The following is a 27810-nucleotide window of genomic DNA, read 5'->3' as shown; positions in this document are numbered from 1 at the left end:
TCCCCTCCCTCCCCTCTCTCCCCTCTCTCCCCAGCATAGCAATTAAGGCAAAATCTCATCTCTTCCCCATGGGGTATTTGGCATCATTGTTTCCCTACCCGTAATACCCCCTCCCTCTGGCAGGGGTCATTGATAACCAATTGCACTATGCCGCATTGTACAGGCGAAAATTGAGTCCTCTACCCACACTCACGGAGAGGAGGGTGGGATTTATTTCATGTCCACAACCTGATCCTGCATCGGCTGAGCACATTTGCAAAATTTGAGTTAAATTGGACAGTGTTCCATTCTATAAGGTTCAGACATACATCTACATCTACATATAGAGAATTGCTGACTTTTAGTATGATGATGTTTTTGTGTGTCTGTTTCTTGAAATTATAGCTATTAGCAACGGTACCCGCCCTCCGTACGGGGCTTCAATTGGGAGGCCCAAATGAAAAGGCAAAATATCAGAAATTGAAGGCTTTTTTTTATTTTAAACGATTTATATAAACATCCGTTAAATCATATCACACGCAAATATTCAAAATCTAAACAATATTTGTAGAATTTCAATGAAAGCCACATCACTGTTCATATCGGTAAATATTATTCCATCGTGTTTGGAAAAATTGGCAATTGGAAAAATTGTAAAAACAATATAGCCTATTTTACTCCAGGGGGTTCCAGGATTACCCACCCAAAATGTTGTTGCGATCGGTTCAGCTGTTTGTTGCAGTACCTGGGAACAGACATACAGACATTTGGTGAATTACAGTAAGATAGCTTTCAAAAAAAAATGTTTTGGGTAAAGTCTGAAATGTAGATGATGTTAAACTAAATGTCATTTAACATTGACCTCAGACACTAGGTTTTATGGTTGTTTAATAACAACCACATATTTCACAACCATCATTGACAATTTTTTTGTCTCCAAGATAAGCTGATGAGAGTTATTCACCATGGTTGTGACGTCTACATGGTGAGTCATAAGTCCCGGGACACGGTCTTAGTTGCTTATACAAGATTTGTTTATACTGAAGGAACTGCGCTCCAACGCGAGTCGAAAGAATTGACGCGACCAAAGACGGAATTCGTCCGAGTTGCTTTATTGAAACAAAACAGCTCAGGTATTCTGACAAGCCCGTTTTTCGGGCAACAATATATATACACATTTATGTCGGGAAGTTTGCCCGGCAAAAGCTATACCGGGCATGCCCGGGTATCAAGGGCGAGCCTTGGAAAGGCGAGTCTGGACCTGCCCGGGCGTGTTTGGCTGCGGCCTGGCAAGTCGAGGCTGGGCGTGCCCGGGCGCTCTGGGCGAGCACTGGAAAGGCGATAGCGGGCATGCCCGGATGCTCTGGGCGAGCCCTGGAAAGGCGATAGCGGGCATGCCCGGACGCTCTGGGCGTGCCCTGGAAAGGCGATAGCGGGCATGCCCGGACGCTCTGGGCGAGCCCTGGAAAGGCGATAGCGGGCATGCCCGGACGCTCTGGGCGAGCCCTGGAAAGGCGAGAGCGGGCATGCCCGGGAAAGACGAGACCGGGCGTGCCCGGGAGGTTCGGGCGTGCCCGGGAACAGTGAGTCCGGGCATGCCCGGGAGAGGCGCGTCTGGCCGTGTTCTGGCCGGTGCAAGGCGATTATGTACATCCAGCGGTAACCGCTACACACGCCCCTCCAGAATCGACCTGCACCGGCAGGGTCAATTTAAGGGGGGTCCGGATGACCCGGCCGAAGCGACCCCTGGAGGGCCGTGGGGAGGGGTCTGACGTGGTGGTGGGTGGTCGAGCGGGGGGAACTGTGGACGGGGGGCGGCCTCGCCGCGGAGGAAGGGCCAACCGTGGTGGTCGGTCGACGTCCATGTGCGCCGGTTTGAGGCGGTCCACAGAAATCCGGTCCGGCCGGCCGCCGAAGTCGACGATGAAAGACTTGTCGCCCCGTCGCAGGACCCGGAAGGGCCCGTCGTACGGCGGCCGGAGTGGCCCCCGGTGCGCGTCATGACGCACAAAGACGTACTCCGCTGTGCGAAGCGCCGGGGGGACGTAGGACTGGGGGCCACCGTGGTGGGACGTCGGCACGGGGGCAAATCGTCGGGCGGCCTCCTGGAGGTCCGAGCGCTGGCGAGCGGCGGACCAGGGACTGGTAGCGTCAGGCACGAATTCGCCCGGGACGCGGAGCGGCTGGCCGTAGACGAGCTCGGCGGCGGACGCCTGGAGGTCTTCCTTGGGGGCCGTGCGAAGGCCCAAAAGGACCCACGGCAGCCGGTCGGCCCAACCGTCGTCCTGAAGGCCGGCCATGAGTGCGGCCTTCATGGAGCGGTGAAACCGCTCGCACAACCCATTGGCTTGGGGGTGGTAGGCCGTGGTGCGGTGCAGCGTGACCCCCAACGAACGGGCGACCGCGCCCCAAAGCTCAGACGTGAACTGTGGGCCGCGGTCGGATGAGATATCCGCTGGTGCGCCGAAGCGCGCGACCCAGGTGGCGATGAACGCCTGCGCCACGTCGGCGGTGGTGGTGGAGGTGAGGGGCACGGCCTCCGGCCACCTGGTGGTCCTGTCCACCATGGTGAGCAGGTGGGTGAACCCCCGCGAGGGGGGCAGGGGACCCACCAGGTCCACGTGGACGTGGTCGAAACGCCGTTCAGGCACGGCGAAAGGTGCCAGCGGGGCCTGGGTGTGGCGGTGGACCTTGGCTCGCTGGCAGGCCGTGCAGGCGTTGGCCCAGTCGCGGATGTTTCGTCGAAGGCCGTGCCAGACGAAACGCGCCGACACCAGCTTCTGAGAAGCTTTCCGGCCCGGGTGAGAAAGGCCGTGGATGGAGGCGAAGATGCGGCGCTGCCAGGAAACGGGCACGATGGGGCGAGGCTGGCCCTGGGAGACGTCGCAGAGCAGGACGGTGCCCGCGAAGGGGATGTCGGCCAGGCGGAGGCCCGTGTCCGCCATGCGGAGTGCCTGCACCGAGGCGTCGGTGGTCTGGTCGGCCGCCATGAGCGTGAAGTCCACGCCGAGGTGGACCGCGTTCGCGCTGGCCCGCGAAAGGCAGTCGGCCACGGTGTTGTCTTTGCCGGCGACGTGCTGGATGTCCGTGGTGAACTCCGACACGGCGGAGAGGTGGCGCTGCTGGCGGGCCGACCACGGCTCCGTGACCTTAGCCATTGCGTAGACCAACGGCTTGTGGTCGACGAAAGCCGTGAACGGGCGGCCCTCCAGGAGGTGTCGGAAATGGCGAACGGCCAGGAATAGCCCGAGCAGCTCTCGGTCGAACGTGCTGTAGTTTAACTCGTTCGGCCGGAGTTGCCGGCTGAAAAAAGCGAGTGGCTGCCAAACCCCGTCCACCCATTGCTCATGGACGGCGCCCACCGCGTAGTTGGAGGCGTCCGTAGTGAGGGCGATGGGCGCGTTGAGCACCGGGTGAGCCAGCAGCGTTGCGTCGGCGAGGGCCCGTTTGGCACTGGCGAAGGCCGCGTCCATGGCCGCGGACCAAACAATGTCATGCTTGGCCGGCTTGCCCCGGAGGGCCTCGTAAAGGGGCCGCATGAGCTGAGCAGCGCGGGGCACGAATCGGTGATAAAAATTCACCATGCCGAGGAACTCTTGGAGGGCCTTGATGGAACGGGGACGCGGGAACGTGGTGATGGCCTCGACCTTGGTCGGCAGCGGCACGGCCCCGGTCTTGGTGATGCGGTGGCCCAAAAAGTCAACGGTCGTCGCGCCGAAGTGGCATTTGACCGGGTTGACAATTAAGCCGTGCTCGCTGAGGCGACCGAACAGTGTTCGGAGGTGGAGGAGGTGCTCTGCGCGGGACGTGCTGGCGACGAGGATGTCGTCCAGATAGACGAAAAGAAACGGCAGGTCGCACAGCACGCCGTCCATCAAGCGCTGGAACGCCTGGGCCGCGTTCTTGAGGCCAAACGGCATCCGCAAAAATTCGAACAGGCCGAACGGCGTGATGACGGCCGTCTTCGGGACGTCGGCCGCCCGGACAGGTACCTGGTGGTAGCCCCGTATCAGGTCAATTTTCGAAAAGATGACCCGTCCCGCCAAACGGGCGGAAAAGTCCTGAATATGCGGGATCGGGTACCTGTCGGGGGTGGTAGCGTCATTGAGACGGCGGTAGTCGCCACACGGGCGCCATCCACCCCCCGGCTTTGGCACGATGTGCAGTGGCGAGGCCCACTCGCTATCGGAGCGCCGCACGATGCCGAGGTGCTCCAACGCGTCGAATTCGGCCTTTGCCACGGCGAGCTTGGCTGGGTCGAGGCGGCGGGCCCTGGCGTAGACCGGCGGGCCCGTAGTGGGTATGTGGTGCTCGATCCCGTGCCGCACCGCGATGGCCGAAAACGTCGGCCGCGTGAGGGCCGGGAATTCCACGAGCAGGCGAGCGAACTCGTTCGTTGCCGGGAGGGCGCACGCCAGTTCGGTCGGCGCGGAGCTGCTCATTGTGCACGCCAGGGAGCTGAAGGTCTCGGCGTGGACAAGGCGACGTCGTTTGACGTCGACCAGCAGCCCGTGCGCGCAGAGGAAGTCGGCGCCCAGCAAAGCCACGGGGACGCTGGCGGTAACAAAAGTCCATTGAAAGCGCTGGCTGCCGAAGCAGAGGGTGACGACGCGTGGGCCGAAAGTGCGTATGGCCGAGCCATTAGCAGCGACCAAAGAGGGGCCGCAAACTGCGTCCAGCCTGTCCTGCTCGGAGGCAGGTATGACGCTCAGTTGGGCGCCGGTGTCGCACAGGAAACGCCGTCCAGACGCTTTGTCCCGAATAAACAGCAAGTTGCCCGAGTGGCCGGCGCTCATGGCTGGGAATGAACGCCGGCCCGGCCGTTTCCCGACCTGCCGAAAGTGCACGGGGGCCGGCACGTCCGAGCCTTGTGTCCGAACCTGGCGTGGTAATAACACCACGCCCGGTCAGGTGGAGGCCCCGGCCGTCGTGTCGGAAGCGGGCGGTGCGGCGTGGCGGCCGCCAGTTGCACCGGCAGTTCGGCCTCCAACCGCGCAGGGCGCTCGGGCGTCGTGGGCGTCGCCTCGGACGGCGGCGGGCTCCAGGTAACCGCGCCGATGTGCTGGCCCGCCGAGGAGATCTTATCGGCTTCCCTGGCGAGGGCGCGGGAATCCGTGATCAACGTGCCAGCCAGGGCGAGGCGTACCGGGTTAGGCAGTTGACGGAGGAACAGCTCCCGGAACAGGAATGCCGGAGAGTGCTCGCCGAGCAACGAGAGCATATAGTCCATGCGCTCGGACGGGCGCGTGTCGCCGAGCTCGGGCAGGTCAAGCAGGCGCCGTGCGCGTGCTGCCGGTGAGAGGGCGAAAGCGCCGAGGAGGAGCGTCTTCAGCGCGTCGTATTTGTCAGCAGCCGGCGGGTGCTGGAGGAGGCTCAAGGCGCGGGCCGCGGTGGTGGAACCGAGCGCCGCCACAACATGGTGGAAGCGGGTGTCGTCCGCGGTGATGCCTCGCAGGGCGAACTGGGAGTCCGCCTGGGCGAACCAAACAGCCGCGTGAGTCTCCCAGAAGGTAGGCAGTTTAAGCGTCACTGCCGTATCCATGTCGGTAGGTCACCAATGAAGGAACTGCGCTCCAACGCGAGTCGAAAGAATTGACGCGACCAAAGACGGAATTCGTCCGAGTTGCTTTATTGAAACAAAACAGCTCAGGTATTCTGACAAGCCCGTTTTTCGGGCAACAATATATATACACATTTATGTCGGGAAGTTTGCCCGGCAAAAGCTATACCGGGCATGCCCGGGTATCAAGGGCGAGCCTTGGAAAGGCGAGTCTGGACCTGCCCGGGCGTGTTTGGCTGCGGCCTGGCAAGTCGAGGCTGGGCGTGCCCGGGCGCTCTGGGCGAGCACTGGAAAGGCGATAGCGGGCATGCCCGGATGCTCTGGGCGAGCCCTGGAAAGGCGATAGCGGGCATGCCCGGACGCTCTGGGCGTGCCCTGGAAAGGCGATAGCGGGCATGCCCGGACGCTCTGGGCGAGCCCTGGAAAGGCGATAGCGGGCATGCCCGGACGCTCTGGGCGAGCCCTGGAAAGGCGAGAGCGGGCATGCCCGGGAAAGACGAGACCGGGCGTGCCCGGGAGGTTCGGGCGTGCCCGGGAACAGTGAGTCCGGGCATGCCCGGGAGAGGCGCGTCTGGCCGTGTTCTGGCCGGTGCAAGGCGATTATGTACATCCAGCGGTAACCGCTACAATACTATGTTTTTTTCTGATAATACAAAGGATACATCAAACCAAAATGGCAGTGGTGTGGTACCATAAGAAGAGAAACACAAATAAGACAATGAAACAGGTGCAAGAAGACTTCGATGAGCAGTTTGGAAAGCCACCACCATCAAAATCAAATCTTCATCTTTGGGAAAAGACATTTCAGACTGGAAGTGTGCTCGAAAGCAAGCGCAACGGACGACCAAAGATTCGTAATTTTCGAATTCAAGACATTAAAACATCCATTCTCAGATCTCCTAAAAAAAATCATTTCGGAAACGTTCTGCAGAGTTGGGTGTTTTGTTTTCATAGTTACGTCACACAACGAAAGAAGACCTTCACATCAAACGAGACAAACCAACTGCCATTTGTGAATTGTCAGATGCAGATCATGAAAACATGTTGACATATTGTGACTGTGGCCACACTTCTCTGGTCACCGCACAGTCCTGCCGTGACCACTTGTGACAATGCTCCGTGGGGGCACGTCAAAGCAAAGGTTGCATAACATCGCATGGCATCTAGTGATGAACTGAAACGATGCATTCAGGAAGCATTTGACACCATAACGCATGGTATTTTGGTACCTTAACGCATGGTATTTTGCCTCGCTTTTCACACCGCACGTGGAGAAACATTATTGTCCCCCGTCGCACCGCGGAGCGAAAGGGGGACTATGGTTTTCCCGTCCGTCCGTGCGTGCGGACGTGCGTGTGTAAGCGAAGGACCGAATTCTAATTTGGTGTGTGGGTGCAACTCGGCATAAGAAAGAACGCTATTGAAAATTGGGTCGCCACGTCAAAATCCAAGATGGCCGCCACCATGTATGTCTGAACCTTGTGAGCGGAATATCTTGAAAAATAAACGAACTACTAACTTCTAATCTGGTGTGTGGGTGTATCTACGCATAAGGAAGAACGCTATTGCAAATTGGGTCGCCACTTCACACTCCAAGATGGCCGCCTTGCGTCTTCCACTTTGTCAACTCACATCACTTCACCGACGGGGGACCTAGGCGTAACAAGCGGGGGACCTTGTCTTGTGCTGTGGCAATAGCGGACGGCATATGGATGTACTCTGTGTCTACGGAGGTAATGCAATTGTTGTATTACTGTTATGTTATTATTACTCCTGCTTTTACTGTTGTTACTGCAATGTGTCATTGTTCCTGGGGCTCATGGCTCATCCTGATAGATGGTGCAAAACAAATCTTGCATAAGTAGCTAAAACCACGTCCTGGGACTTATGACTCGCCCTGTAGATCCTTCCACTGAGATGATGGTTTGTTAATTTGTATTTGTTTTTTTTGTGCTTGTTTTGCAGTATTCGGTGTGCAGCCAGGCTCTGATTGAGCTGTCTAACCCTGGAGCGAGTGGCTCTGTGTTCTATGTCACCAGTGATGATGAGTTTATTGTCAAGACTGTGCAGCATAAGGAAGCAGAATTTCTGCAGAAGCTGCTGCCTGGGTATTACATGGCAAGTGTTATATAAAAATAAGTGCAGTGGTGATATCCCCTTTTTTAATATGGACTATGGTGTATATTTTTAGTACACATTGCCATGGTTAGTCAGACTTTTGGCAGTTTGTAGCTTGTGTCTATAAGTTTGCATCCTGCTTTTTTTCTGCTGTGCCCCCACCCTCAACCCCCAATTGATGTTCATGAAAAAATTCAATGACAATGTTTGGTCAATGTACTTTACATACAGTGTAAGGGAGCAGGTGGTCATAGATGAATGGACAGATGAGGTGAGAAAGAATATATCAATTGTGCGGAAATTTATATCCACATTTATACGAGTCTCCGTGGTGAGCATAAGCAGACGTCAAGCCTTCACCTTGAGGCTTGAGAAACTGTATAGCATCTTGGGTTTAGTTGGACACAAGAAGGTTGACCTACAAACTAAATGGTAGGAGGTATCAAGGCTTTGGAGCTGAGCAGAGTGAAACGGGAGACTTAGCAAACTGAATTGGAGAAGTTGTAATGAAAGAAATTTGACAAACAATGGGTCAGTATAGATAAATGAGTCTGACATGTTGGAGCTCTTGATTGACATCTAAAGCCAGAGGAGAGGCATAATAAGATGGTAATTTATGTTTAGTGAGGGATATGCATTGCTCCTCCACTTAATGGAAAATAATCAAATGGATCCACAGCCGGCTCCACTCATGAGAAGACCCGAATGCCTTCATTCTGTATTTGCTTCAAAATCGTACTTCCCAACCCCTTCACTTTCTGTATCCACCCTATCCAGTCGCACCAAACTGCTCGGGGACTCTGTGTCTTTTGCACTTGAGAAGTTGCATAAGTTTCTGGCAACACTTGACTGATTCTGTTACTGGACCAGACGGCACCAGCTCACGTGTTCTAAAACCTGCTCTGTTGCTTTTGCACATCCTCTTACTGCTCATTTCAACTTTGACATTTGACATTTGTGCTAGGTCATCTTCCATCTGCCTGGAAGTCAGCGAACATCACAGCATTACCTAAACAAGGTGCCCAAACCGATATCCTCAACTACAGATCTATTGCTTTACTTCCAAACATCACCAAGATCATGAAATCCATCATCACTGTTAATATGAAATCTTTGCTTTTCTCCAACGGCCTCATTTCAGATCACCAAATCGGAAATCAGATGAGGTCACCCTTCCTTGGACATCATGCTGCTTCTACTCTGTGGATGGAGTCCCTCAATGTCAGACATGCGATCAGGGCCGTCAATCTCAAGACGTGTCTCTAGATTTCGATAGTCTGTCATCCCATCCAACCTTGCTCTCCAACTTCTCTGCCTGTAGCATCCAAAGCCAACTCCACACATGGCTTACTGATGTTGCTCCACTCTCGTAGCCAATGTGTGGCTCTCAACAGAATTCTTTCATCTCCTCAACCCATCGAGACTGAAGTACCTCAAGGCAGTATTAATCGGACCAATCCTATTCTTGATCTTCATCAACGATCCCCTCTGGCTCTTTTCGAAATCCCCTCTATCTATTTGTTGACGACTCCACCCTCTGCCGTGGCATACCTCATCCTTCGATAAGAAAGCAGCAGCCTCTTCCCTCTCTTCAGACCTTGATAGAATCAGACAGGTCCAACATTTGGATGATGTCTTGCAACCCTGAAAAAAAAAAAATCTGTCTGTCTGTCTCTCTGTCTGTCTGTCTCTCTGTCTGTCTCTCTGTCTGTCTCTCTGTCTGTCTCTCTGTCTGTCTCTCTGTCTGTCTCTCTGTCTGTCTCTCTGTCTGTCTCTCTGTCTGTCTCTCTGTCTGTCTGTCTCTCTGTCTGTGTCTCTGTCTGTCTCTCTGTCTGTCTCTCTGTCTGTCTCTGTCTGTCTCTCTGTCTGTCTCTCTGTCTGTCTCTCTCTCATTTTCTGTCTCTCTCTGTCTATCTCTCTCTGTCTGTCTCTCTTTCTCACTTTCTGTCTCTCTGTCTATCTCTCTCTGTCTGTCTCTCTCTCACTTTCTGTCTCTCTCTGTCTATCTCTCTCTGTCTGTCTGTCTGTCTCTCTCTATGTGTCTGAATATCATCTTTATCTAGAAAAATCCAAAATTACCAAAATCTAGAAACACTGCTCACCTCTGCTCATTTGTTACTCTCCTTTTCCTACTTGTGGAGACAGCTTCCACATCCTCTTTAATCTCATTCTTCCCTTCAGGTCTTCAAGATAGCTGTTCACCATGTCTGGTGTGGAATGTCCATGATGCAAACCAAACTGGTAGGAGTGCAGAGAGATAGATGGAAGATAACATTTGAGGCCAGCAGCAATAATGGATTCCATCAAGATTTCGCAGATTACACCATGTTGTGCAGCACCATACACTGTGCTTTTGAGAGGCAGGCTCCTGCAAGATCCATCTTTGCAGATCTGGAAAAAGTTGTTTTTGTAGTACACCTGGCTACATAGTACACATCTTTCATCATGCAGGAAAATCCCATGCACTTTCTATGTCCCTCCACAAGGAGCAGTTATCAAATGCACCAGTTTACTTTTCACACCTTGAAGAGATGCAGTCCCTGGAGCGCCTATCCTCGGTCTGTATTCCTCAGTCTATTGGCCGGCCACATCATCAAACTGGCTTTCAATGCAGGCTGAAGTGTTGATCCCTTTCGCAAACCCAAGTTCTTTACAGAGGTCATTACAGTTTACAAGGCCCTCATTTGAATCATCATGGAGTTTGGGCCCTTTTGGGCTGATGCAGCTCATTCTCATCTTGCTCCTTTGGAAGTGATCACTGATCAAGTCCAAAGCTCTCTTCGTATTATTGGCATATCTCAGAGGGAGACTTACTCCAAAGGTCTGATTCTGATTCACTGTATGCATATTGGTGCGCTGTCTTCTATCGTGTCACTTCTGGCTCCGTCCCTCCCACCCTCTCATCCCTCTTATCTCTCCCAGCCCTCCCAGGTCCCACACTTTGTTCCAGAATCGCACACCTAGTTACCCTCCCCAATTCTAAGTCAAAAGGCCACATACTCAACTGTACATGCCTTCATCCTTCTATTCTCTTGTCTCTGAAATATCTGGTGTCTCTTCCCGCCCCCCCCCCCCCACCCTTTTCCCCTCCCAATGCCCCACCCCATCCAGTCCTTCAACTGTGCTGTCTATCTCACCTCAGACTTTCTTTTATACTCACCCCTGCTTTCTTCTTTTCTCTCTGACCCTCCACTCTTCTATGAATCTTGATTGATGTCTATATAGAAAAAAAAGTTGAAGCATCCCGTTTAACTCCCCCCTCCCCTCCACCCCCCCCCCCCCCCACCCTATGTTGCACTTTGACTTCCCTTTTTTGCAGAATCTAAACCAAAATCCGAGGACTTTGCTGCCTAAATTTTATGGCCTATACTGTGTTCAGTCGGGGGGCAAGAACATCCGTCTGGCAGTTATGAACAATTTGCTACCACGTGCCATGAAGATGCACCATAAGTTTGACCTGAAAGGCTCTACGTACAAGCGGCGAGCATCGCGCAAGGAAAGGGATAAGAACAGTCCCACTTTCAAGGATCTGGACTTTGTGCAGGACCAACCAGATGGTCTACTTCTTGACAATAGCACTTACACTGCGATGTGTAACACGCTGTACCGTGACTGTCGAGTAAGTCTTTTTTTTTGCCTTTTCATAGGAAAAAATGTGTTTTCCTTTCTAATTCCATTTTCTTTTTCTCTTACTTGTTGTGCATAACTTTCTTTTCCCTCTTGCACATAAATATTCATTTTCCTTGGATGTTAATTATACCTCTTCCACACCTATAGTAGGTTAAATCCGGACATCAAACCAAGGGTGTTGCACTAACCCCATTTCCACCACCCTCACCCACGCCTTCCTTTCGTCAACCACCAAACTAGGCCTTGGTAGGGCCTGACCTTGGGAAAGTTTGCCACTGCAGATTGCACACCACAGACACCATGCTGCATAGAGCTTCCATAAACTGTCATGTTTACTGATTCTTTGCTGACAGCAAATAATGGCGCATGTGTCAAAGATAGAAGTCTGGGTTGGTGAGGAAGTCAAGGAATTGATAGCAGTTTGGGCTGATGTGAATACTCAGACTGAGCTGTAAACATCCATGAGAAGATTTGAACTAACACTGAAATGGTGTGTTGGGGAGTGGTTGAATTTGTCCATCTCAGCAGTGCCAGGACAGGATTATAACATATATTTTCTTTTCTTTCAAATATTTGTTGAAAGATGGACACGCACAGACACGGCAGGAGGAGCAAAGCCTGAGAGGAGTCGGTAGAAGACAGAAAGACCACCTACCTGCCTGCAGTGAGAGAGAGAAAGGCCCGCAGAATCAGCTTCATCGTGGGAGATTCCAATGATTCTGAATGCCTTGCTTTCAACAGCGTGAAGCCGAGCTCGGTGTGAGGCAGGAGCACCAGTCCAGAGGGGAGAGCAGTATTCCATTGAGCTGCAGATGAAAGCTTTGTATGTGGTGAGGAGCTCAGAAGTGCCCAGAAAGGACTTCGCACGACAGGGAATGCCCAGTCGACGACTGCCTTTGGAGGCCAGCTTGGAAATGTGGTTTTCCCAGGAAAGATCATGTCAGATATTGAGACCCAAAAGATTGAGTGACAGAACGTCGTTAAGAGGATTGTTCAGAAAGTAGATGGGAGGGTTGTCCAGATGGTCGTTTTGGAGAGACAAAGTGAGAGTGTGAGATTTGTCAGGATTGAAGGACATGTTCCACTTGTTTGACCAATTTGTGATATTGTCCAGGTCTGCAGAGAGTGAAGAGGCTGCTGCCTGCCGATCTGAGGGTTGGAATATGGATCGGCAGAGTGGAGTCATCAGCAAAGAGATAGAGAGGATTTCCTCGAGAGTCGGAGAGATCATTAATGAAGACCAGAAAAAGCACAGGGCCCAGAACACTGCCTTGAGGAACTCCAGCCTGAACAGGAAGGGGAGAAGAGAGATTCAGGACCACACGTTGAATACGAACAGAGAGGAAGTCCGCAAGCCATGTGTGGAGATTTACATGGATACCATTCGAGGAGAGTTTGGTGAGCAGGGCGGGTTGCCAGACCGTATCGAAGGCACGAGAGATATGTCAAGGGAGACAGCTCTGATTTCCTGTTTGGCATTGAGGACCTCCATCCATTGTTGAGACAGCAGAAGCAGCATGTCCAGAATAGAATGACCTGGTCTGAATCCAAATTGATGATCCGAGATCAAACCATTGGAGAAGAGGAAGGATTTCATGTCGGAAGCGATGATCGATTCCATGACCTTGCTGATCTTTGGGAGCAGGCTGATTGGTCTGTAGTTGCAAGGATCTGTTTTTGCACCTTTCTTGTGTAAGGTGGTAATGTTGGCTGATTTCCAAGCAGATGGCAGATGACCTTGAGCAAAAGAGAGGGTGAAGAGAACAGAGAGATGGTGAGATAGTGTGTCAGAGCAGGATTTTAGGACCCGGGGGCTGATGCCATCTGGTCCAGTTGCAGAATCGGAGTCGCGGTTTGACAGAAACTTCTCCACCTTGTCAGGACATAAGGACACAGAGTCCAGGAGCAGCTGGGTACGACTGGGTATGGTGGGCACAGAGAGAAATGGGTTTGGGACACAAGATTTCTAGGCAAACACAGAGTTGAGGCATTCAGCTTTGTCATGTGCGGTGTCAGCTATGTAGCCATTTGAGGTAAGGGAGGGGACGAAGGGGGAACAAATAGCAGAAACAGATTTGACCAGACACCACCAGGATTTGGAGGATGGAGACAGGTTTGAGAGTTCAGTCTTGAGAGTAGAGAGATAGTGTTTCCTGACTCTCCTGAGGGTAGACACACTTATTCCGAGCTTTGTGAACGGAACTGAGATTGCCTTCAGTTGGATTAGCTTTACAAGAGGCAAAGACAAGTTGTTTCCGGGCAACTGACTCACCACAAGATTCAGTGTACCATGGATGGGAGGAAGGGTATGACATTTGGAGACGAGATGGGATAAATCTGTGCATGAGAGAGAGAGCTGTTTACTTTGGAAGAATTCCAAGGAAGAGTTAATGTCAGAGGCAGTAGAGATGGGAGACCAGTCCAGATGATTGATGGCTGCTTGAAGACCGTGCCAGTCAGCCTGAGTGAAATGCCAGACTCGTCGACGCTGAGGAGGCTCTTGGAGAATGGCCAGAGAGATATCCACTTTAACAAGCAAATGATCAGAAGAACTGATTGGAGCAGAAGAAGGGCAGCAGACATTTGCAGTGAAGTTTGTCATAACCAAGTCTGGAAAAGAAGATGCTCTGTTGATTGAGATCCAGGTCGGGAAATTGACAGAGTGTGTCAGTCCCAATGAGTCGCAGAAGTCCATTGCTGAGATGCCATGGCTGGTGAGAGAGATACCCACACCCATCTAGCTGGCATGATGACAGTTGAAGTCGCCACATATGAGGAAGAGAGAGCTGGGATGAGTTGATAGAAGTTGGTCCATGTCAGACAGCGAAATGTAAATGCAGTCATCACTGCTTGGAGGACGAGACAGAACACAAATGAAGAGGAAGCCGTAGCCAGAGGTACTCCTGGGGGTGGGTGGAGAGAGGGCAGTGCAAGGAGAGTGAGGAAGAGTTTTTTTAAAATAAAGATAGCAACCCCACCACCAGGACAAGGCCCAGGTCTATCATACCAGAGCAGGGAGTAGCCAGGAAGAGATATTAAGGAATCAGAGACATCTTGAAGGAGGAAAGTTTCTGTTCAGCAGATTACGTCTGGTTTGTCAGAAGCAACCTGTATGGGGGGGGATCAATCGGGTTTGAGCGAAGGCCCCGGATGTTTAAGGTCCATACCGTTAAGGAGGGGGAGCATCGGGTACATAACAGGACAGGAGAGGGGAGGGGTAGGGTAAGATGGGGGGTGAGAGGGGGAGGTAGGGAGAGCTGTTGATAGTTTGTCAGAGAATGCAGAAGAGCTCGGAGAAAAGAAAGGATGAGGACAATAGGTTTGATGGTGATGGGATGAGGCACAGTGAGGTGTTGTTTGAGAGAGGGGGAAGAGGAAATAGAAGATTAGAGGAGGTGGAGGAATGAATCGTAAGAGAGAGAGGGTCAGGGACGGAGGCAGCTTTGTGCCTGTGAGGGGTGACAACTTTGGAAAAGAGGGGCGGGGGGGGGGGGGGTGATTCATGGAATACAGCACTCAACGGGGAATTAAAAAAAAAATTAAAACATTAGGCATAAAATTCTCCAATTTAGGATTTCTGTAACCAAAAAAAGTTTTGGAGGGGAGAGGTGAGGGGGAAGTTTTGAAGGGGAGGGGTGGGTGAGGGAATTTTGAAGGGGAGAGGTGGGGGAGGGATTTTTGAAGGGGAGGGGTGGGGGAGGGATTTTTGAAGGGGTGGGGGAGGGATTTTTGAAGGGGAGGGGTGGGGGAGGGATTTTTGAAGGGGAGGGGTGGGGGAGGAATTTTTGAAGGGGAGGGGTGGGGGAGGAATTTTTGAAGGGGAGGAATTTTTGAAGGGGAGAGGTGGGGGAGGAATTTTTGAAGGGGAGGGGTGGGGGGTATAATTGAAAGGAGGGGTGAGGGGGGAGTTTTGGAGGGAAGGGCTGAGGGGGGACGTTGGGAGGGGTGAGGAGGGAGTTTAGGAGGAGAGTTGTGAGGGGGGAATTTAGAAAGTGGATGATTAATGAAAAACGAACATTTATTACAGACTGGGTTTGTGATTTTCAAGTTAGAGATCCGTTTAAAAACTACAGAGGAGGGGTGGAATGAAGGTGAGTTGAGAGAATGTAGGGAGGAAGAACTGCAAGAAATTGAATTATTTTTTGAGGTAGAATGAATGGAAGAGGCAATTGAAAAAAGCCTTTTAATTAGGAAGATAAACAGCATGCTGTAATAAACCACTGAATAAAACACTACAAGGGAAAGATTAAACATGTTTAAATACTATTTAAACAAAACCGTGAAAAAACAATCTGGGATTGTCCCTGAAGTGAGGGCGTGGATTTGAGAAAGAAGAAGGAAGAAGAAGAAAGAAAGAAGGAGAAAGGGTTGAATGAGTATGGTGGAAACGAGAGTTGGAAAGGAGAGTATCGGCTGGAGAGGTGAAAGAAAAAGGAGATAAAGGGGGCGGGGCAAGACAACAAGCACGTGTCCGCGAGGAGAGAAGGAAATAAGAAAGAATTTTATTGTTTTTTTTTGTATTTAAAATGTTAGACAAAGGGTAAGATGTTCGTGGGAGGTAGGGGGGAGGAAAGAAAATCAAAGAAACAAGCAATAAAGCAAAGAAAAGAACTTGTATTCACAAAATACCGACGGGGGGAGGGAGTCTAGAGGAATGTGCATGAGGTTCGACACAGAAAAGGATTAATTACACACAAGTTTGCACGAGTTACAAAACCAAAACTAACTAGAAACACACAGCAACACATATACAGTAAAATAACCAGTGGAAATTTGAGACACAAATGGGAAAATACTTAAACTTTGATGCCGTGGAGAGCTTGAAAGTACACGAGGGACCGGAACCGGTGTGTGTGTGTGTGTGTGTGTGTGTGTGTGTGTGTGTGTGTGTGTGTGTGTGTGTGTGTGTGTGTGTGTGTGTGTGTGTGTGTGTGTGTGTGTGTGTGTGTGTGTGTGTGTGTGTGTGTGTGTGTGTGTGTGTGTGTGTGTGTGTGTGTGTGTGTGTGTGTGTGTGTGTGTGTGTGTGTTGTATATATATTGTATATATATTGTATATATATTGTATACAGTGCATTCAGAAAGTATTCAGACCCCTTCACTTTTTTCACATTTTGTTATGTTACAGCATTATGCTGAAATCATTTAAATTCATTTTCTCCCTCATCAATCTACACTCAATACCCCATAATGACAAAGAATGAATGAATATGAATGATCGTTTTTAAGGCCATTTCTCCCCGCTGGAGCGGGGGTTAGCCTTGCGGGCCCCATGACAATCATGGTTCCCTGTTTGAGGCAATGTTTTTATGGCCGGATGCCCTTCCTGACGCCAACCCTTAGTCGCCTCTTACGATGCGCAGGGATATGGTGTACCTATTCTAAACCGGGATACACACCAGGAAATGTATACACACCCATAATGAGAAAGAGAAAACAGGATTTTAGAAAGTTTTGCAAATTTATTAAAAAGAAAAAACTGAAATATCACATTGACATAAGTATTCATACCCTTTGCTATGACACTTGAAATTTTGCTCAGGTACCTCCCATTTCACCTTGATCATCTTTGAGATGTTTCTACACCTTGATTGGAGTCCACATGTGTTAAAATCAATTGATTGGACATGATTTGGAAAGGCACACACCTGTCTATATAAGGTCTCACAGCTAACAATGCATATCAGAGCAAAAACCAAGCCATGAGGTCGAAGGAACTGCCTGCAGAGCTCAGAGACAGGATTGTGTCGAGGCACAGATCTGGGGAAGCCTACAAAAAAAAATTCTGCTGCATTGAAGGTTCTCAAGAGCACAGTGGCTTCCATAATTCTTAAATGGAAGCAGTTTGGAACAACCAGGACTCTTCCTAGAGCTGGCCGCCCAGCCAAACTGAGCAATCGGGGGAGAAGGGCCTTGGTAAGAGAGGTGACCAAGAACCCGATGGTCACTCTGGCTGAGCTCCAGAGATCCTGTGTGGAGATGGGAGAAACTTCCAGACGGACAACCATCACTGCAACACTCCACCGATCTGGGCTTTATGGCAGATTGGCCATACGGAAGCCTCGCCTCAGTGAAAGACACATGAAAGCCCACCGAATCTTGTTTCTCACAGTATGAGAGTCCTTTAGGTGCTTTTTTGCAAACTCCAAGTGGGCTTTCACAATTTTGATCTCCCATGCCAATCCGCAGCTGCAGGTAACAACCCCTCCCTCAGGTTGTTCTGACCCTCCCTGCAGCTGTTCCATATTTCCTATGGGAACCAGATCTTCCGAGGCTCTATCTCCCGACTCCTCTCTGTCCGAATCCAGCTCAGAGCCAAAACACTCCCCCTGCTGGGTATTTCATTTCGGAGCCTCTGGTCCCAATCATTGTTTGTGGTGAGGGTCTTCTCGGTCACCTTGACCTTCACCTCGGACCGACTCGCCTCAACCCCCAAGCACCCTTGGACCTGGTCAACGTTCTCCCCGATGGTACTGTCACAGGTATTCAGCCGCTCCTGTTCAAATTCATTCACATCATAATCGCCAAACAATTCTGGCCCCACCAGGCCTTTATCAATAAATACCCGGTCCGGTTCCATTACCCGGACCCCCAATATCTTTACCCCCTGTTGCTCTGCACAACTGCCCTTGTGCTGCACAATTTCAAATTTCTCCCCCTGTTGGTCTGTTGCATCATCCACTCGGCCCCTATAACCTTACAGGCCTTCTTTCATCAAACATTCCCCATTTAAATTTGATTCTCCACCACTTATATTAGAACACTCCCCATTTACCTCTTGACACTCCCCATTTACCTCTTGACACTCCCCATTCACCTCCAAACATGCCGTAATCAAATTTCCCCCCTCCTGTGCCCGAAGCACATCAGCTTGGGTCTCACACTCTTTCATTCCCACTGTCAATTCCCCCGTTTAAGTTCAATTCCTACCCCCATGGATTTTTCCATTTCCCCTAATTTAGTCTCTACTTTGACCTCAAATTCCCCCAGTCTGTCCATAGTTTGATTCTGCACTCTCCCTTCCATGTTATCAATTCGTTCCCCCAGTTGCTGTGTTATTTCCCCAATTTTTCTCTCCAATTGTTCATTCATATCTTATTTCATTCCCTTTTTCACTTGTTCATTAATTCCCTTTATCTTTCCTTCCAACCCATCAATTTTATTTCCCATTCCTTCAATATGTCCTTTCAATCCCTCCTTTAATCCATCAATGTACCCCTCCAATTCTCCCTTCAATCCTTCAATGTTTTTGTTTGGGCATTCAATTCTCCCTTCAACCCATCAATTTTGTTTTCCATTCGCTTACTGCGCTCATTCTGAACATTCATTTCATTCCTTTGGGCATCCATTTTGTTTTCCAGCCCCCTCATATCTTTACTCATTGTGTCCATTTTATTATTCTGGGCATTAATGCTGTTATTCATTCCCTGCAATGTATTGTTCATTCCCTTCATTTGTTCATTCTGTCGGCCCTCCATTCCCTTCATTCGCCTCATAAAATTCATCATCTCGGCCTGGAAAGCGTTCGGGCCCGTCTCTGCAGTGGGGGAGGTTCCACCACTATGCTCCACCCCATCTATATTCGGCTCACTTCCAACACTCCCAGCATCTCCGCTCCGCCCCTCCATATCACGCCCTTCCTCCATCCGCGGTGAGGAAGTCGTTTTCCCGCGCACGTATTTTACCTCAGACACAATTTAAATTTAGCGACGCATTGTTTGCGTCGCGCACAACCAATCGACGATACAAATTTTATCGCCTCCGACTATAAAAAAATTTAAATCCGATTACTCCACTCTTGACACCAAATTGCTCAGGGGGTACAAATCCCACTCCTGACTACCATTTGTCATGTGATTCCCCTCGGTAAAGACCGGGAAATCACGGACAGCAAATCGAGCGTTATCCGAGTCGTTATTCAATAGTGGATTTCACTAAATATGTGTGGGAGGAAGAAAGAAGAAGAAGCGGGAAGCTTTTACCTGTCGGTCCCGCGCGGCAGCCTTCAATCCTGTGGAAATAAACTCGCATGAAAACCTTTTTAGAATGTACAAAAATAACAGGTTTATTTACGGAACCCGAGAACAATGAAACGCGCCGGTTACTAAATAATGTTCTAAAGTGGAGCGCTCCCACACCAGACGTCTAAAACACACAAGGGAAGATATATGAAAAGAACCGCGTTGTGTGGGTGTGTGCTGGGCTTAGCTCCAATGGCTGGAGTGTCAGAGATCGTCAGGCCCCAACCCAAGCTCGTCATCCGAACATGGCTCCGGTTGGCGGGAAGAAGGCCTTGACGCGCCTTTGTTCACCAGGCCTCGATAAGGCCTCCCGCGTGGCCCGTCCGCACCCCCCTCCAGGCAGGTCGCATGAGTGAGCGAACGATCTGCAGCTCCCTTCATTCTGACGACAGGTCACGTCCCGCACACCGTCGCTCGCCAATGTCCGGAACAAAATCAAGCGTGGAGATAGACCAGGTCGAGCAGAAGGTGCAAGCGCCAGAACGCAAAGGAAGTCCAGGGCAAGAAGAAGGAAATGCCGGCCAGCGAGTTGTTTTATCTCTCGTGGTCTGACATCACCAGTCCTCCCTACCAATCAGTCCATCGCCTCTCGGCCTCGAGAATGTTCTTCTGGCGTCAATCCCTCATCATTGGCCGAGCGTGAAGCGCTCTCTTCCTCATGCCATCGGTCGGTGGCCAATAAGTATGTCGCTTCTTGCTCCCTTCCTTCCACCAATCCGATGGAAGCTTCCCCCTGCAACTTCGGATCCCTATTCGTCCCTTATTTACCAACCCATACAGCCCTTATACGCTATGGTCTGCAGGAGGTCTGATCTGCAAGCTCAAGAGATGACCGTCAGCGCACTTGGGGCTATTCTATTACATGGTCTGTGTGGAGCTGCGGAAATTCTGCTACTCAAGGATTGTACAATAGAGACACCATGCTGCATTGAGCTTCCATCAGGCACTGTCATGTGTTTCCTTCTTCTTTGCTGAGAGCGCCCAATGGTGCATATTCGTATATTGTGCTTGTATTTTGCAAACAGATAAGTAAATAAATTAAATGAATGATGGGCGAGCCATAAGAGGTCTTTGGAAAAACCCGCTCCACTGCTGGGGTGAACGTTCCCATGCAAGATCATGTGGCATATTGTCAGGTCTTGTGATGTGCCATTCATTCTCTTTGGTTTCTGTTTATGGAGTTTTGTAATTTATTTATTTATCTGGAAACGTGGCTTCCAGTTCCATCAGTTTGTCAAATTTGAACTTTCTATCTCACCTAGAATGTATATTAATGAGTGAGAGTCTTGAAAAGGCTTTATATATTCGATAATAAGGAGTGCAGCTATTTGAAAGAAAACTTTTCTAAATGTGGAGCAGCTTCCAAAAAGGTGCGTAGAGTAGACAAAGGTGCTATTTTGATAATTTGGAAGAAAATGTGCACTGCTGCAATGCAACTTTTTCATTCTTACCACCAGATGTGTTTGTGAATGTGTCGACAGCTTCATCTGTCTTCTCCTTCACTTCTCAATCCCTCATGCATTCGTTAGGTGTAAACACTCCAGAGCGAGTGCTGCATGGGCTGGAGGAAATGGGGGAGGAGCTGCTTGGTTCAGGACTGATTTTAGGCACGAACAAGGCATAACTCTCCCTGATACAATTCCGTTCCACGAGAACAATTGAAATTTCCCCCTTTTTTTCCCCCTTATTGTTAACTCCTTTTCTTTTACTCAGACAGTCTTAGTCTATATCATACATTATAGGCTGATGCACCTAATTTTCTTTATGAAACAGGTCCTGGAGAGCTTCCAGATCATGGACTACAGTCTGTTGATTGGAGTGCACAATCTGGAAATAGGCCAGCGGGAACATGAGGGTGTTGTAGCACATGCGAGTGCGACTCAGCAGGATAGTCGGAAGCACATGGGACAAAAGGCTTTGTATTCTACAGCCATGGAGTCGATTCAGGGTGTGCCGCGCAGGGGAAGTCTCGTGGAAACAGATGATGACTGGTGAGCACTTTTCTAATTTGTGACAAATGCTAATTTTTAATCACCCGGTTATGTTGGTATTTATCCAGCCTCCATCCCGAATGAATGTAGAAGCTAATATGGATGGATATACAGTACAGTCGGACCCCAACATTCACGGTCCCAACATTCGCTCTTTAAGCATAGCTTTGTGGGATATCTCACCATTCACACTGTGAACATTGCTTCGTGGGATATCCCACCATTCACACTGTAAACAGCTTTGCGGGATATCCCACCAGCTGCGTAACACGTCATCCCCTGCGAGTTACTGTGCAGAATGAAAACACTCCACCACACTATTGGTGCAATTATCTGTCCCCCCTTTTCCCATTAAAATGATGTCCGAACATTCACGGATTTTCCTCGACATTCGTGGGATTTTCCTCGACATTCCTGGGATTTTCCTCGACATTCGCGGGATTTTCCTCGACATTCGTGGGATTTTCCTCGACATTCGTGGATTTTCCTCGACATTCGCGGGATTTTACTCGTCATTCGCGGGACTTCCTCGACGTTCACGGGACTTCCTCGACGTTCACGGGACTTCCTCGACGTTCACGGGACTTCCTCGACATTCACGGGACTTCCTCGACATTCACGGGACTTCCTCGACATTCACGGGACTTCCTCTACATTCACGGGACTTCCTCGACATTCACGGGACTTCCTCGACATTCACGGGACTTCCTCGACATTCACGGGACTTCCTCGACGTTCACGGGACTTCCTCGACGTTCACGGGACTTCCTCGACGTCCACGGGACTTCCTCGACGTCCACGGGACTTCCTCGACATCCACGGGACTTCCTCGACGTTCACGGGACTTCCTCGACGTTCACGGGACTCTCCTCGACGTTCACGGGACTCTCCTCGACGTTCACGGGACTCTCCTCGGCGTTCACGGGACTCTCCTCGGCGTTCACGGGACTCTCCTCGGCGTTCCCGGGACTCTCCTCGGCGTTCCCGGGACTCTCCTCGGCGTTCCCGGGACTCTCCTCGGCGTTCCCGGGACTATCCTCGGCGTTCCCGGGACTATCCCCGACGTTCCCGGGACTATCCCCGACGTTCCCGGGACTTTCCCCGACGTTCCCGGGACTTTCCCCGACGTTCCCGGGACTTTCCCCGACGTTCCCGGGACTTTCCCCGACGTTCCCGGGACTTTCCCCGACGTTCCCGGGACTTTCCCCGACGTTCCCGGGACTTTCCCCGACGTTCCCGGGACTTTCCCCGACGTTCCCGGGACTTTCCCCGACGTTCCCGGGACTTTCCCCGACGTTCCCGGGACGTTCCCGGGACTTTCCCCGACGTTCCCGGGACTTTCCCCGACGTTCCCGGGGCTATCCCCGACGTTCCCGGGGCTTTCCCCGACGTTCCCGGGGCTTTCCTTTACATTCTTGAGATTTTGCTCGATATTCGCAGATTTTCCTCGACATTCATGGGATTTTCTGTGAATTAGGAACCACCTGGAACCTAACCGTATTGAAGGCACGAGATATTTCAAGGGAGACAGCTCTGATTTCCTGTTTGGCATTGAGGACCTCCATCCATCGTTGAGACAGCAGAAGCAACATGTCCAGAGTAGAATGACCTGGTCTGAATCCAAATTGATGATCAGAGATCAAGCCATTGGAGAAGAGGAAGGATTTGATATCTGAAGCAATTATGGATTCCATGACTTTGCTGATAATTGGGAGCAGACTGATTGATCTGTAGTTGCAAGGATCTGTTTTTGCACCTTTTTGTGTGAAGCGGTGATGTTGGCTGTTTTTCAAGCAGATGCCAGATGACCTTGAGCAAAAGAGAGGGTGAAGAGAGCAGAGAGGGGGTGTGAAAGAGTGGCAGAGCAGGATTTGAGGACCTGTGGGCTGATGCCCTCTGGTCCAGTTGCAGAATCAGAGTCAAGATCTGACAGAAAATTCTCCACCTTGTTGGGTGATAAGGACACAGAGTCCGGGAGCAGCTGCGTACGACTGGGTAAGGTGGGTACAGAGAGAGACGGGTTTGGGACACAATATTTTGAGGCAAACACAGAGTTCAGGCATTCATCTTTTTCACGTGCGGAGTCAGCTGTGTCACTGTTGTGAGGTAAGGGAGGGGATTGGGGGGGAACTGACACCACCAGGATTTGGAGGGGGGAGACAGGTTATAGAGTTCAGTCTTGAGAGTGGAAAGATTTTTGTTTCCTGGCTCTCCTAAGGGGAGACACACTTGTTCTGAGCTCTGTGAGAGGAACAGAGATTGCCTTGCATTGGATTTGCCATCCATGAGGCAACGGCAAGTTGTTTCAGGGCAACTGCCTCACCACAAGTTTCAGTGTACCATGGACGGGAGGAAGGGTATGACAACTGAAGATGAGATGGGATAAATCTGTGCATGAGAGAGAGCAATTTATTTTGGAAGAATTCCCAGGATGAGTTTATGTCAGAGGCAGTAGAGATGGGAGACAAGTCCAGATGTTTCATGGCTGCTTGAAGACAATGCCGGTCGGCCTGAGTGAAATGCCAGATTCGTTGACGCTGAGGAGGCTCTCTGAGAATGGCCAGAGAGATGTCCACTTCATCAAGGAAATGAGCAGATGAACCGATTGGAGCAGAAGAAGAGCAGCAGACATTTGCAGGGAAGTTAGTCATAACCAAGTCTAGAAGAGAAGATGTACCATTGACTGAGATCCTGGTCAGGAAATTGACAGATTATGTCAGTCCCAATGAGTCGCATAAGTCCTTTGCTGAGGTGACGTGGCTGGTGAGAGAGGTATCCACACACAGCCAGCTGGCATGATGACAGTTGAAATAACCACATATGAGGAAGAGACAGTTGGGATGAGTGGATAGAAGTTGGTCCATGTTATCAGACAGCAAGATGTAAATGGAGTCATCACTGTTTGGAGGACGGTACAACACACATATGAACAGAAGGTGTGAGCGGAGGGGAAGCCATAGCCAGAGGTACTCCTGGGGGTGTGGTGGAGAGAGTGGGCAGTGCAGAGAGAGTGAGGAAGAGAGTTTTTAAAAAATAAAGATGGCAACCCCACCACCAGCACGAGGCTCAGTTTTATCATACCGGAGGAGGGAGCAAGCAAGGAGAGAAATTTAGGAATCAGAGACATCTTGAAGGAGGAAAGTTTCTGATAAGCAGATTAAGTCTGCTTTTTCAGAAGCAACCTGAATGGAGAGATCAATCAGGTTTGAGCGAAGGCCCCGGATGTTTGAGGCCCCGAAGGCCCCGGATGTCTCCCTCTATCATTAAGGAAGAGGGAGATGGAGCATCGGATACAGGACAGGACAGGACAAGGGAGGGGAGGCGTAGGGAAATATGAGGGAGGGGCAGGGTAGGGAAATATGAGGGAGGAGAGGAGGAGGTAGGGAGAGCTGTTGACAGTGTGTCGGAGATTGCATAAGAGCTAGGAGAAGGGGAAGGATGAGGAGGACAAAAAGTTTGACGGTGATGGGATGAGGCACCGTGAGGAGTTGTTTGAGGAGTGGCAGAGTGAAGTAGAAGTTTGAAGGATGTGGAGGCTTGAGTTGGAAGGGAGAGGAAGTAGGGAGGAAGCAGCTTTGTGGAAGAGTTAAGAGGCAACTTTTTGTGGATGAGGTCTAAGAGGGGAGAATTGAAGAAAAATGGTGAGGTAGTTTTGAAAGGGAGGGTGAGGGGGTAGATTTGAGTGGAGGGGGAGATTGGAAGTGGAGTGGTGGGTTGTGAGTTTTGAAGGGGAAGGGTGAGAGGAGAGATTTGAGGGGAGGTGTGAGGGAGAAGATTTGAGGGGAGGGGTGAGTTGGGAGTTTTTAAGGGGAGGGGTGAGAGGAGATTAGAGGGGGAGGGGCGAGTTGGGAATTTTGAAAGTTTAGAATGATTAAAGAAAATCAAGCGTTTATTTGACTGGATTTCTTGAGATATTCAAATTGGAGATCCGTTTGGAAACGTTTGAGGAGGGGTGGAATGAAAGAGAGTTTAGAGAATGAGGAAAGGAAGAACTGAACGATATATTTATTTTTTTTGTGATGGAAAGATTTAATGAGCAAATTAATTGCAGCCTTTTGAACAGAAGGAAAAAGATCGAGTTATAGTGTACAAAAGAGAACAGCATGGCAAGGGGGAATTTAAACACTGAAGCAAAACAGTGAACAGTCTGGGAAATTCCTGAAATTCAGAAGAATAGATTGGCAAGCCAGGGGAGCAGAGCGAATGAACCGAGAGGTGTATAAGCAGTTTGCTAGTACGGAAGGAGAGTCCGCCTTTTTATTTTCTTCGTTAATAGTGTTACTATTTTTGTGAAGGTTAGGTGAAAGTGGATCTGTGAAAGAAGGAGAAAGGTGGAAGGGTTACGGTGAATTAAAATTGGAAGGGTGAAAGGAATCGGCTGAAGAGGAGGTAGTTATGATGGATAGAAGAGAGGGGTGGGAAAACACGTGAACACAGGAGGGGGAGGGGAGACTGCGGGGAGAAAAGGTAATAATTATTACAATTTTTTTATTTTTTAGTATTTCAAACTTTAGACAAAGGGTAAGATGTTTGGGGGAGGTCGGGGGTGAAAATAATATCAAAGAAAACAGCAATACAGTGAAAGAAAGAACTTAAGTTTACAAAATACAGACGGGGCGAGGGAAGCCTCAAGGGACCAAGCCCTGCACACAGTAAAAAAAAAAACGACTAATTACACACAAGTTTGCACGAATTACAAACCAAGACTAACTAGAAACACACAGTAACACATACACCGTAAAATAACCAGTGGAAATTCGACAAAGACACGATTAGGGAAATACTTAACTTTGATGACTTCGAGAGCTCGAAGGACGCTTCTTCGCCAGAGGAACCGGAAGCAGAAGTTCAAAGTTCTTGTGATTAAAATGGTTAGAAGTAATATGGGGATAAGGTAGACATGATGCTATATATGCGGAACGAACTAAGCGGTCAACAGACACAAACAGGATGATGGGAGACACAATCTTGTATACAAGATAAATAAGGCTGAAACCTGGCTAATGGCACTAAGTACCAAGCTGTTGCAGCACAGACACTTTCAATGAAAGGAGACAGAACAGGCTAGGACCTGTGACAGACACGAGTTAATCTTTGGGTCCACCACACTGGTGGCCCGAGCAGGCTCATGTTGTGCAGGATGGTAGGTAGCGATGAGGAGTGAATATGGCGGATGCAGTGTTGGCGTCTTCAAAAGTTACTTCATGTTTTTACTTGCAAAATTGAAGATTTTTCAAGTACATTGGTTAGTCTGTCTCAATCGCCTACAAGTCACAATTTTAAACTGTTTTTCAAGAAACGTAACCAGATGGTAGAGTTTGTCATAAGGAAGAAGCCTATTGATTTTGAGGTCAAAGGTCAACTTGAGGTCAAATATCTAAAATTGTCATTTTAAATCTAATTGACTTAAATTAAACAGCAATTGCATAGGGCCTCATTGAATTGGAAACCCACTATTTTAAGGTCAAATGTCAACTCAAGGTCAAACTTCTAAAATCCATTTTCATCTGAAAAATTGTCACTTTTCATCCTATTAACTTGAAAATTAAACAGCAATTGCATCGTGCATCGCTGAATTAGGAAACCAACTATTTAAGGTCGAAAGGTCAAAGATAAACTCTAAGTCAAACTTACAAAATCCTCAATTTTCATGGGAAAAATCAATTTTAATCCGATTGACCCGAGCTTTGATTAAGATTGTCAATTTTAATTTTAATGAAATGGACAATTTTATGTATCCATGGCAACCTTTTTTGGGGGAGGGGTGGATTTTGCAAGTATTGTGCAAGTATTGCAAGCATTACGTCTTCTTGTTGTTTTTTTTGTTTGTTTTTTTTTTCATTGGATATTGCCCGCCACAAAGCCTACAAGGCCACTCGAGGTGGGAGCTACACAAATAAAACAAGAGCAGAACAACCAGCCCCTTGGATTGAAACGAGACAAATATAGAAAGTTGTCTCTTCATAGAATAAAAAGGGCTGGGAGGGGTGAGCTAGTCTGCTTCGAGACAACAGTGCCTCTACCCCCATGAATGTGTTTTTGTTTGTTGGTTTTTTTTATGTTGAAGGCTCCAGTCATGGACTATTATAGTCCTCATCGAGGCCAAGCCTTAAATAAAATAACTGCATAGACAGAAAAGTTAAGAACGAGAAAATCGTCAGAGTTTTTGAGGAAGTAAAAAAAATCTGCTTTTTGAAAAGGGGAAGGTCATAAGTGTTTGGAAAGACCTGAGAAGGGAAAGCGTTCCAGAGTTTGGCAGTAGAGGGGAGAAAACAAACATAATGGGCCACCCTCGCATTGCCAATGGCCACGTCTTCTGTGCTCATGTTCTGGCGACGAAACTTAGAGATGTTATACCCTTGAAGGTCCAACTCCAATTGCTGTGCACATGTGTGGTCACGGCCCTATCCACCTCTGGGACCACCCTCACGCACACTGGATCCCTCTCATTGGCCGCCCAGTTCCAACGGGCAGCGGTGCCTTTTTGGCCATCCCACCTCTCTCCAGGGCTCCA

At 49.7% G+C, this 27810-nt stretch overlaps 1 protein-coding gene across 4 annotated transcripts in view; it reads left to right on the top strand.

The window, feature by feature from the left end:
- The window catches only part of LOC137434551 (phosphatidylinositol 4-phosphate 5-kinase type-1 gamma), a 101821-nt gene that overhangs the window by 31055 nt on the left and 42956 nt on the right, over positions 1-27810 (top strand). For all 4 annotated transcript variants that reach the window (XM_068127686.2, XM_078785665.1, XM_078785667.1 and 1 more), the window contains exons 6-8: positions 7505-7657; positions 10977-11276; positions 21079-21296. In XM_068127686.2, the coding sequence (XP_067983787.1) occupies positions 7505-7657; positions 10977-11276; positions 21079-21296 (671 nt within the window). The remainder of the gene's footprint in view (positions 1-7504; positions 7658-10976; positions 11277-21078; positions 21297-27810) is intronic.

Source organism: Myxine glutinosa, chromosome 10 (genome assembly GCF_964187855.1).
Source record: "Myxine glutinosa chromosome 10, kmMyxGlut1.1, whole genome shotgun sequence".
Classification (NCBI taxonomy): Eukaryota; Metazoa; Chordata; class Myxini; order Myxiniformes; family Myxinidae; genus Myxine; species Myxine glutinosa.
The sequence above is the reverse complement of the archived record's forward strand: the minus strand, read 5'-3'. Positions and strand labels throughout refer to the sequence as shown.